The 12,333-nt window shown below is 44.8% G+C and overlaps 1 protein-coding gene across 1 annotated transcript in view; it reads right to left on the reverse strand.

Moving 5' to 3' along the window:
• The window catches only part of PAX4 (paired box 4), a 39,424-nt gene continuing 27,091 nt past the window's right edge, over positions 1-12,333 (reverse strand). The window contains exon 10 of the mRNA XM_030216707.1: positions 1-65. Within this exon, the coding sequence (XP_030072567.1) occupies positions 1-65 (65 nt within the window). The remainder of the gene's footprint in view (positions 66-12,333) is intronic.

A 12,333-nucleotide genomic window follows, 5' to 3' on the forward strand; every position in this document is an offset into this window, starting at 1 on the left:
TCACAGTAGCTGCTGCTTGGTGCCTGCATTGCTGTGTTTCTGATCCATCATCAGCTCTAACACACCTGGAGTTTCGACAGGGAATTACTCAAGGGCTAATCAGAAGTTCAGTCCTCGGTCATCTTGGGGGACCAGGAGCTCTTGTCCTACCTTCTATTTGCTATGATGGTGTCGATCACTACTTGCACTCCACAAGCCAAGGAAGATAATGCATTTTACTCCATAAACACCACAAAACGGTGCAGCAAATGTCTGAAAAGAGGCTGCATGAAATGCATATCATACCTCTACTTAATCTTTTTAATAATGGTTTAATCAAATATGTAACAAACTAGAAAGTTAATCGAGATGCTTATGTTTTCTTGTACTGACAGTGCTAACGAGAAAATACGTCATTGTTCCTTTTTTTGGAACAGGCCTAAATTTGAATTGAAACTTAAAATTTGATGAAAAACATGGCATATATGTCTAAATATATTCAAGATCTTACTAGTAATTAAATATCTTCTTAAAATTCAAGCTCTGTCACATGTTGGGAAAATAAAGGTTAAAAAAATAAACATAGCTGTACATTTATTAGTGTTCAGTTTTTTTACACTCATTAAAATTTTATCATGTGCTAAATCAATTAATGTAGGTTAAGCTATGAGTTAACATGTGTTAGGTTGATTAGCAAGTGTTAAATTCTAGTGCATATTAAAAAGTTATATTAAAATTAGCTGTTCAGTCAACATTTTTCATTACAATTAATTGCCCAATTAAAAATTTTGATCACAGTTAATCACTGTCCTGGGCAGTACAATAACCCAGCTAACTGGATAGTTGCGATATTCAGTCCGCTAACTGGTTAGTGAACTGAATAAAGTTAGGACAACAAATATTGGGAGGGTATGTTTACTCCCTTGATGCCCTTCCCCCAGAGCATTCACATCCCTCTTGAAGCCCTTAGAGGTTGCAGTCACCATTTTCAACCTGGAGTCAGCACTGGGAATCAGTCTTGGTTGCTCTACTCTATACAAGTAGGACTTGAGGGGCCTACATTCACCTCAGAACTCCCATTCCGGTATTATCACATCACTCATACCCTTACTCACAGAAAGTTATATACCATATGACTTCATGCCTTTTTATCGCCCCTAAGCTCCCATTGTTTCCTTCCAAAGTTGCAATGCGTATGTTCCATTATTACATCCCTTAACGACACCTCAATTGTTTCGCTTAACCCTGCATAATATAATCCATAACTATCTGTAACAAATTGTATTTCCAACATTCAACTCATATTGTAAGCCACACTGAACCCGCAAAAAGGTGGGAAAATGTGGGATACAAATGCAATAAATAAATAAATACAGGGGGTGGATGCCCTTGGGGGGGGGGGGGTGTTTCGTGGAGGGCTCTTCAGGAATGGGATATTTGGGAGGTGGATGCTCAATTCAGCTCAAAGTGGTCAGCATTTAAAAAATGCTGGCTGCCACAGGTTAAATACGGACCAAGCCGAAATCCTCTCTTCAGCGTGCCTAAACCTGGGGGAGTCCCCTTATGATGTAATTGATAGGAAACTGCCTGTCCCCTTAAGCACGTTCCCTCACAGGGTCACATTAACAGGCCTAGCTCTAGAGTTCTCAACAAGGAGGGCATAGTTCAGTCCAGGAAGATAAAATCCCAGAGCAGACGCAGGCCAGAGAGGCCCAGAGTAGGAAGGAATAACGCTCCAAAGTATGCCTCCATAGCTTATCTATGAAGGAGCAGAAGGCTAGAAAAGGTAAGAGAAAGTTCTTATAGCCTGGCAGGACTTTTTCATGTTTAATGTTGAACTCCAAACTGATATTCCTGTGCACATTGTGACTTTCTGTAGGCTGGCAGAAGCTGGTCCCTTTTGATGATTGAAGTTGAACTGCAAGAATATTTTTTTTAACCCTGAGTTTCCAGGCTTGTACATAGAATGAGATTCTATGCATATTTATGTATTTATTTTATTTTATTGCATTTGTATCCCACATTCCCCCACCTATTTGCAGGCTCAATGTGGCTTACATAGATTTGTTAACATTGTCATTTCATGATATCAGATACAGTTAGTAATGTGTAGTGATCAAGGGAGGGAGGAGAGCGATTAGGGTAGTTATAGAAGGTGGGCGTTCATAATTGAGTGGGTTGGTGAGGTGACTTAGTGAGGCTATATGTTCTCAATTGTATTTGTTTGGAAACCACCATTAATGGAGTTTTGCTTTACTTTTACACTGCGGCTTGGTTGTGTCTGTGGAGGCGCCGCGCCGTGCCCCACCCCGGCTCATGCTATCACAGTCCCTCTTCAGGATTCCTGAACTGGGAGGGGGGAACCATGTACAACTATCAATATGGCTCTTCTTTATGGGCCTCTTCAACCACTGTGAGTAGGCAAAAGAACTAGCTGCAACCCCCCTGATTGTTCAGTGGAGGATATATGGCTCTCCACCTCCCTAACCCCATGTTGGCACAATATCTCCTCTTTCTAGACCAACCCCTGCATTCTTACCGCATCCTCCCTGGCTAGCATTAGTGCCCTTCCCTTTCTGTCCTCCTACCTTTCCAGCTGCCCTTCCCACTGCCTCCCTCTTAACCCGTGCCTTTACACAGAGTTTGTGGTGGTTTAGGAGCACCTCTGTTTAGGGGCCCCGAGGATGCGGGTGCCCAGGTTCTGTTATGGAAAGCTAGTATAACCTGGTATCAGTATGCCTAACATTTTCACATCAACCATAGAACCGGCATAAGTGTCAGCACTTAAATGCAACAGGGATGCACGTACGTTACGCACACAGCTGGGAGCACCGCCCCCTTGCACTTGCGCAATATGTAAGTTAGGAGCGCCATTACAGAAGAGCGCTTAGGTGCCCTGCTGGCACTTTTGTGGGCAAGTGTATGTTTAGACAAGTGCTAGTATTCTAGACATTTCTGCATACAAGGAGCATGTAAATGAGGGCACCTAGATTATACAAGTACCCTTCATGTGTATTATATGTAAAAGATAGACTGTTCCTGAATATATAAGGGGGTGAGATTTGACGAAAATGATAGAGGGGATGGAACGACTTCCCTATGAGGAAAGACTGAGGAGGTTAGGGCTCTTCAGCTTGGAGAAAAGGCGGCTGAGGGGTGATATCATAGAAGTCTACAAGATACTGAGCGGAGTTGAGCGGACAGATGTGAAGCGTTTGTTTACACTTTCAAACAACAAAACCAGGGGACACAAGATGAAGCTAGAATATGGTAGATTTAAAACAAACAGGAGAAAGTTTTTCTTTACTCAGCGTGTAGTTAGACTCTGGAACTCGTTGCCGGAGAATGTAGCGACAGCAGCTGACCTTACGGAATTTAAAGGGGGGTTGGACAGATTCCTGAGGGAAAAGTCCATTGAACATTATTTTTTTTTGGGGGGGGGGGGGTTGCTGGGTTCTTGAAGCCTGGATTGGCCGCTGTCGGAGACAGGATGCTGGGCTTGATGGACCCTTGGTCTTCTCCCAGTATGGTGGTACTTATGTACTTATATGTACTTATGAGTGAGGAGGGGTACTCGGCGTGTGACTTGGGGGCTCATTTTCAAAGCACTTAAGACTTATCACTCTACTTCCCAAGCTATCAGTGTATCATCTCCATCAGTTCTAGCCCTTACTCAACTCTGTCACCACTGCTCTTCTATTACTAAGCTCATTCCCTCTCCGAGAGTCACAAGATGCAGACATGCTTCTTGTATCCCTTTCCTTCTAATTGGATTTGCTTCCCAGAACTTGGATTGGTTTCCTTTTGTCTTGTTGATTATCAGTAACTGTATCTCATCCTTTCCTTATACCTGGAAGCAATCTCCTAACCTCCTCTAAGGAAGAAGCCCGATCTCAATGTGTCCATCTGCTCTAATTACTGACCAACGTCCAACTTAATGTATCGATCAAAGCTGTTAGAGAAGCTGGTTTTTCAACAGTTTATAGAGCAACCCCAGTCAGGCTTTAGACTCTGATATAGCAATGAACTGTGCCGACCTTTTTTTTTTTAAAGCAAAATTCATAGCACATTTGACTCGGGCAAGGCAGGCTTGATGGTAGCACTAAATCTCTCTGCATTATTTGACTTAGTCGATCACCAGCTCCTCCTTGCAAGGTTAGCTTCCATCTGTGTGGAACACTGTGTTCTGAACTGTTTTTCATTTTTCTTCATGATTGCAATTTTAAAGTCATCTCTCTCATTCCACCCACTTCAGGCACAGGCAGCTCCTTGTGACTCTGGGCAAGTCACTTAACCCTCCATTGCCCCATGTAAGCCGCATTGAGCCTGCCATGAGTGGGAAAGCGCAGGGTACAAATGTAACAAAAATAAAATAGATACTATTGGAGATTCTACATGGAATGTTGCTATTCCACTAGCAACATTCCATGTAGAAGGCTGCGCAGGCTTCTGTTTCTGTGAGTCTGACGTCCAGACTCACAAAAGCAGAAGCCTGCGCGGCCACATTGGTGATCTGCAAGGGCCGACTTCTACATGGAATGTTGCTAGTGGAATAGCAACATTCCATGTAGAATCTCAAATAGTAGCAACAGTGGAGGAGTGGCCTAGTGGTTAGGGTGGTGGACTCTGGTCCTGGGGAACTGAGTTCAATTCCCGGCACAGGCAGCTCCTTGTGACTCTGGGCAAGTCACTTAACCCTCCATTGCCCCATGTAAGCCACATTGAGCCTGCCATGAGTGGGAAAGCGCAGGGTACAAATGTAACAAAAAACCCATCTTACCACAACATTATTTTGTATTTGTTCGCACCGGAGTCTGCAAATGCCTCTCCGGTACTATGTAAGCCACATTGAGCCTGCAAATAGGTGGGAAAATGTGGGATACAAATGCAACAATTAATAATAATAATATACTGCCTTTCTGTGGTTACAATCAAAGTGGTTTACAGGTACTTATTTTTCTGCCTGGGGCAATGGAGGGTTAAGTGACTTGCCCAGTGTCACAAGGAGCTGCAGTGGGAATTGAACCCAGTTCTCAGGACACTGCACTAATCACTAGGCTACTTCTCCAGTCTATACAGAATTATCACCTGCGCGCTTATAGATTTTTGGGAATATTTTTTTCATGAAGTGCAAAGGAATGACAGAAAACCATGAGGTCTCTGCAGGAGGAAGGAAAAAGGAGATAGTTGGGGGACATTTTCATTTTTGTTCCTTATTCAATTTATTTTGTTTTGATTTAGAGGCTGTACAAATGAATGGCATTATAGAAAACAGATAAGAGTCATACAAAATAAATAATTAAAAAGTCACTATAAAAGATAAGGACAATTATTAGTTTCTGCCCCCAACAGCTTCCACTCTACGTTCAGATCTCATTGATAGAGGCGATGTGCTGTGGGTGAGGGACCATCATTGCTGTTCCCCTGGCACTTACTGATCCAGAGCGTCCACTCAAATCTGCTGTTGTTCATCTGCATAATAACTGGTGTGTGTGTGTGTGGGGGGGGGGGGGGGGTTAGAAAAGCCCTAAGCTTCTGTCAACCTGTTCTGATACACTGAAACCTGAAGCATGTGTGCTGTATTGCTGAGGGACATGCTCAGGTTCACCTTGTCTGTTCTACCTGAAACACCTTGCACTGAAATCATGAAATTAATTCAAGGTTCAGTTAGATTTTTAATTATCTGATCACTTGGCACACGTGGAGGGGGATAATCGAACAGGGCACCCATCTCTAAGGACGTCCCGGCGAAGGGGCGGGGAAACCCTTATTATCGAAACAAGATGGGCGTCCATCTTTCGTTTCGATAATATGGTCGGGGACGCCCAAATCTCAACATTTAGGTCGACCTTAGAGATGATTGTCCCTGGTTTTCGGCCTTAATGGAAACCGAGGACGCCCATCTCAAAAATGACCAAATCCAAGCATTCGTAGTGCACTGGTCCCCCTGACATGCCAGGACACCAACCGGGCACCCTAGGGGGCACTGCAGTGGACTAACTGATGCACTAACTGAACGGAAAAAGCCCTTCCCTTACCGATCCCTTAGCGATTCGGAAAGGAACGGGCATGCATGAAGGAAATCGCATGCAAATGAGCTGCTTACTGTTAGCTCATTTGCACATGATTTCCTTCCTAAGGAGGGGAAGCCAGTGCAGAGCAGCCAAGCATTATGCTTGGTTGCTCTGTGCATGCCAAAGACGGCTTCATACATGCAGACAAGCTGCGTGTATAATAGCTCTCTACAACCTTAAATAAATTGCTATCTACAACCTTAGAAAAGTACAAGTCCAGGTGAAAACATCCAAGTGTTTAAAATGTGATGTTTCTGTGAGAAGGATGTCCATGCCTGGATGTTTCTTGTGAGATGGACATCCATGCCTGCTATGCCTCTGACATCTCCTTTATTTATTTGGATTTTGGATCACAAGTAGCAGCAGTGGGATTTGAACTGGCCACCTCTGGATTGCAAGACCAGTGCTCTGGCCACTAGGTCACTCCTCCACTCCACTCCTTTGAAATTTGGCCATCCCTGTGGCGGGGGAGACAGTTCAGGACATCCAAAATGTTTGAAAGAAGGATGTCCACGCCTTCGCTGACACACACATACCTCCCCTCCCATGGACCTGCATACTGCTGCGATGGACCTGAGTATGACATTTCAGGCTGGCAAAAAAAGTTTTTAAAGTTGTTTTTTTCAGGGGGGGGGGGGTTAGTGACCACAGGGGGAGTCAGGGGAGGTCATCCCCAATTCCCTCCGTGGTCATCTGGTCAGTTCGTGCATCTTTTTGAGGCTTGGTCGTGAAAAATAATGGACCAAGTAAAGTCGGCCAAATGCTCATCAGGGACGCCCTTCTTTTTTCCATTATTGGCTGAGGATGCCCATCTCTTAAGCACGCCCTTGTCCCGCCTTCGGTACACTGCCGACATGCCCCCGGGAACTTTGGTCGTCCCCGCGACGGAAAGCAGTTGAGGATGCCCAAAATCAGCTTTCCATTATGCTGATTTGGGGGACCCTGAGAGAAGGAAGCCCATCTCCCGATTTGTGTCGGAAGATGGCGCCCTTCTCTTTCGAAAATGCTCCTGATGGTATTAATCAGTTAGAAACAGGCCTGTACCACTGTCAACAATCTGCTAATTTCTTATTCCTTTTTTTTAAATTATTATTTAAAAAAATTCTAAAACAAATGCATTTTGGGGCTGATTTACTAAGCCACAGTAAAAAATGGCTGCCACTGTTGTTGACGCTCGGATTTCCTGCACACTGCAGCCACTTTTAGTACAGCGGGAAAATGGCTGCATTTGTATCTTTTTCTGTAATGGCCCCCAATTTGCGTGTGACTATTACCGCGGCAGCCCTAACCAACACCTGTTTTGTAGGTACTAGGGGCTCCTGTGCTAACCCAGTGCTAATTGGACAGCATGTGGCAATGTGCCTGCACTACCCAATTAGCGCAGGGCGCGCCTACTCTCCAGCCATTGACACGCCTCCCGCACACTACTGCGAGACGCCTCAGCGTGTCCCACAGCAGTACTTGTGCCTACCGCGGCTTAGTAAAAGGGCCTCTTTATCTTGTCTCTTTTGAGAAAGGAAATTTACTGTCGCCTCGTTACTGCTTTAGACTTCTGCCCAATTGTCCCTTTCAAACTGTGATTAGGAATCACAAACCCTACCGTAGGCCAAGTGTGTTTGCCCATGAGTACAAGAGGTCTTATAACTCCAGAGTGCCCCAGTGGGCTATATAGACATCTCTCTTGTTTCTGGCAAGTCTGCGTCTTCAAAGACAGCAGATGCTGGCATGTACAGGCCGTTCCTTCAAACCTGCCAACAATCTGGTCATGCCTTGCAGGTTTCAAGTCAGGCCATGGCTATTTTGAGACCATCTGCAATCTGTCATGAAAATGCTGAGCTAAGTTTTCAGTACGTAGAAGCATAAGAAATGCCAGACTAGATCAGATCATAGATCCATGAAGCCTAGCATCCTATTTTCCAACCCTTGCCAGTCCATGTCACAAATAACCAGTAATATGAATAGATGGTTGGCGTTTCCTTAATACTTATCCAAATCCCTGGTATCTTTTAAGATGGAGGTAGATTGTGCTAATCTGTCTTCAGAATAAAAGTATGGGTGAATTAGCAGAAAACTGAAATGCCTCTCCGCTCTTGTCTCACTATCAGTACTGCTATCTTGGTTGAAAGCTTTCGAAGACCATTGACGGACCTGGGTCATTGTGGGTTAACGGGAGCACTCGGTTTTCGCAGCAGAGCTCACGTCTGGTAATTGGAACAGGAACGGAAGTGTAAAAAGATGGTACAGAGATGCCTTGTGAAACAGGCAGTGACACATGCTGCATGCTCACAGAAACAGGAAGTGACATCCTCTCTAACAGAGAGCAGGACCATGGCCTCACACCGGCAGGGCTGGAGGAAGGGTTTCCATAGGAAAGTGCTCTCCTGACTGACAGCAGTCCTGTAGCAAAGCCAAAAACAAAAATGAAAGAGAATTTTAGGATTCCATTCTCTATTTTTCCAGAGACATTGGACCTGATATTCAGCGCTATTTAACTGGCCAGGAACAGCTCCCGGATGGTTAAATAGTGCTTAGCTGGCTAAGCACTAATATTCAGCCCGAGATAGCAGGTTATCTCTGCTGAATATTAGCGCTTAGTGGCTAGCCGTTGACCAGCTATGTCGTGAATATTCAGTGCTATATTGGCTAGTTGAGCAGTTAAGATAGGCCTGTTATTTCATCAATGAAAATCTTGGGAGTCACAATAGATGGTTTCCTCAACCTTGAAAATCAAGTCTCTAAGTTGACCTCGAGTGTCTTTCACTCACTTTGGAAGCTAAAGAGATTGAGGCCATTTTTCTCTAAATCTGTCTTTCATACCCTTCTCCTCACCAGATTCGACTATTGCAATTCCATCTATGCTGGACTTACAGGTGGTCTTCTCAAAAAATTACAAACAGCTCAAAATACTGCTGCTCATCTTATATGTAGATCTCCTCGCTTCGCTACAGCCACTCCTCTTTTATATAAGCTACATTGGTTACCAATAAGAGAATACCTTTCAAAATATGTGTTTTCATTCACCAAATTCTGTTTGGTCAAACCCCATCGTATATGAATAATGTTATTGAATTACACCCCCCCCCCCCCCCCCCGTAATGCTATTTCATCATCTAGAGAATATCTTGACTTACATTTCCCTATCTGTAAGAATGTGAAAAATAAAACAATTCACTCTGCTAATTTCTCCTATCAAGGCACCAAAATTTGGAATTCTGTTCCTAAATCAATCAAGTTTACAGATGATTACCTAACTTTTAGAAGTCTTCTAAAAACACATTTCTTCAGTCTGGCCTTTCTGAATACAAAAAAACTCTATTTGAATTTTACCCACACCCTTTTCTTAATCTCTTTTCTCATCTAGTCCTGCCTAATTATGCTCTCAGGTATCCATCCTTAATTATTTGTTTGTCCTTGAGATAGTCTAAATCCCTGCTTACTTACTGCACATGTATTCATTTGCTTCTTGAAGTTATTGTAATTTATGTTATATTCTGTACATTATTATGTTTTATTCACTTTATTGTTTGTTTGTAAGCCACATTGAACTTGAGTCTGTTTCGGACTAATGTGGGATATAAATGTCATGAATAAATAAATAAACATCCTGACTTTAACTGCTATGAACCGGCTAGCGCTGAATATTCGCTTAGCTGGTTAAGCTGACTGTTACGTGTATAAATTTTAGCTACACACTCAGTGGAATTCTAGAACTTATGCGCACAAATTCCTTAGCGCAGTGGTTCCCAAACCCGGTCCTGGAGGCACCCCAGCCAGTCAGGTTTTCAGGATACCCACAATGAATATTCATGAGAGAGATTTGCATGCACTGCCTCCACTGTCTGCAAATCTATCTCATGAATATTCATTGTGGGTATCCTGAAAACCTGACTGGCTGGGATGCCTCCAGGACCGGGTTTGGGAACCACCGCCTTAGTGCATAAATGCACGAGGGGAGAGTCATGGGCGTGCCCAACATTTACATATGTAACTTACCGAACGCTGTAAATTATATGCTAAAGTGCTGCATTTATAAATCACTTTAAACAAGTCCCATAATCAAATTGATAAGTGGGGGCACTAAACATAATACACACACACACACACACACACAAAAAGCCCAGCATTTAATTGAACTTTAAAGTCACAAAATTCAAATAGCCTCAGCGGTGACTCTGCTCATGGCTCACCAACCTCCTCACTGGCTGCAATCATAGGAGCCAACTTTTCAAAATGATTGGGGGGGGTGCTGATTTTTTTTTTTTACAGGTGGTGTATTCCCCCCTCCCTTCTCTCCCTTGACCCCCTCCCTCTCCTCATCCCCCTCCCTCTTCCCTGTCCCCCTCCCTCATCCCCCCTGTCTCCCGTCCCCCCTCCCTCATCCCCCCTCCACCTCCCTCTGAGTTCCAGGCCCCCCCCCCTCCCTTCGAGTTCCAGGCCCCCTCCCTCCCTTCAAGTTCTAGGCCCCCCTCCCTCCCCTCTCTCCTTTCCCTCCCCCCTCCATCCGAGTTCCAGGGCCCCCCTCCCTCCCTCCCAGTTCCAGGGTCCCCCCTCCCTTCCTTCGAGTTCCAGGCCACCTCCCTCCGAATTTTAAAAGTCATCTATTTTACCTCGTCGGAGTTAGGGCAGCAGCAGTGGTAAAAAGCATGCAGGCTCGGCGCGGTGCTTAGTTGTTTTCCCTTGTCTCTCTCTCAGCTCTGGTCCCGCCCTTGCGGAAACAGGAAATGAGGGCAGGACCAGAGCTGAGAGACAGAGAAAACAACTAAGCACCGAGCTGAGCCTGCATGCTTTTTACCACTGCTGCTGCCCTAACCCCGACGAGGTAAAATAGATGACTTTTAAAATTTGGAGGGAGGGGGCCTGGAACTCGATGGGAGGAGGGAGGGAATGAACTTCCGGTGGGTGAAATATTGGGGGTACTCGAGCACCCACAGCACCCATGGAGTCGGCGCCTACGGCTACAATTGAACATTTTAAATATCAAAACTTCACTTTTAATGCTAATTTTACCAACAGTGATATTTATCTTAAATAGGTCAAACAGACCAAATGCCAGGCGTACACCTGCTCCCGCCCCTTTCTTTCCGAGCACTCTACCAAAACCCTCATCCACACCCTTGTCACCTCTCGTTTAGACTACTGCAATCTGCTTCTTGCTGGCCTCCCACTTAGTCACCTCTCCCCTCTCCAGTCTGTTCAAAACTCTGCTGCCCGTCTCGTCTTCCGCCAGGGTCGCTTTACTCATACTACCCCTCTCCTCAAGACCCTTCACTGGCTCCCTATCTGTTTTCGCATCCTGTTCAAACTTCTTCTACTAACCTATAAATGTACTCACTCTGCTGCTCCCCAGTATCTCTCCACACTCATCCTTCCCTACACCCCTTCCCATGCACTCCGCTCCATGGATAAATCCTTCTTATCTGTTCCCTTCTCCACTACTGCCAACTCCAGACTTCGTGCCTTCTGTCTCGTTGCACCCTATGCCTGGAATAAACTTCCTGAGCCCTTACGTCTTGCCCCATCCTTGGCCACCTTTAAATCTAGACTGAAAGCCCACCTCTTTAACATTGCTTTTGACTCGTAACCACTTGTAACCACTCGCCTCCACCTACCCTCCTCTCTTCCTTCCCGTTCACATTAATTGATTTGATTTGCTTACTTTATTTTTTTTTTGTCTATTAGATTGTAAGCTCTTTGAGCAGGGACTGTCTTTCTTCTATGTTTGTGCAGCGCTGCGTACGCCTTGTAGCGCTATAGAAGTGATAAGTAGTACTAGTAATGTAGAAGCCTGCCCTTGCAGATCAACAACGCGGCCGCGCAGGCTTCTGTTTCTGTGAGTCTGACGTCCTGCACGTATGTGCAGGACGTCAGTCTCACAGAAACAGAAGCCTGCGCGGCCGCGTTGCTGATCTGCAAGGGCAGGTTTCTAGATGGAATGTTACTAGTGGAGGAGTAGCCTAGTGGGATGTTGTTACTATTTGAGATTCTGGAATGTTGCTATTACTTGAGATTCTACATGGAATGTTGCTACTATTGGAGATTCTGTTGCTACTATTGGAGATTCTACATGGAATGTTGCTATTCCACTAGCAACATTCCATTTCAGATTGTGAGCTCTTTGAGCAGGGACTGTCTTTCTTCTATGTTTGTGCAGTGCTGCGTACGCCTTGTAGCGCTATATAAATGCTAAATAGTAGTAGTAGTAGTAGTAGTCTTGACGTGGCATAAGCAGCCATACCTAAATGGAGGTGCGTAGATGCTGACTTAGGCTAATATTCTATAA

The sequence above is a fragment of the Microcaecilia unicolor genome, chromosome 10 (genome assembly GCF_901765095.1).
Source record: "Microcaecilia unicolor chromosome 10, aMicUni1.1, whole genome shotgun sequence".
Classification (NCBI taxonomy): domain Eukaryota; kingdom Metazoa; phylum Chordata; class Amphibia; order Gymnophiona; family Siphonopidae; genus Microcaecilia; species Microcaecilia unicolor.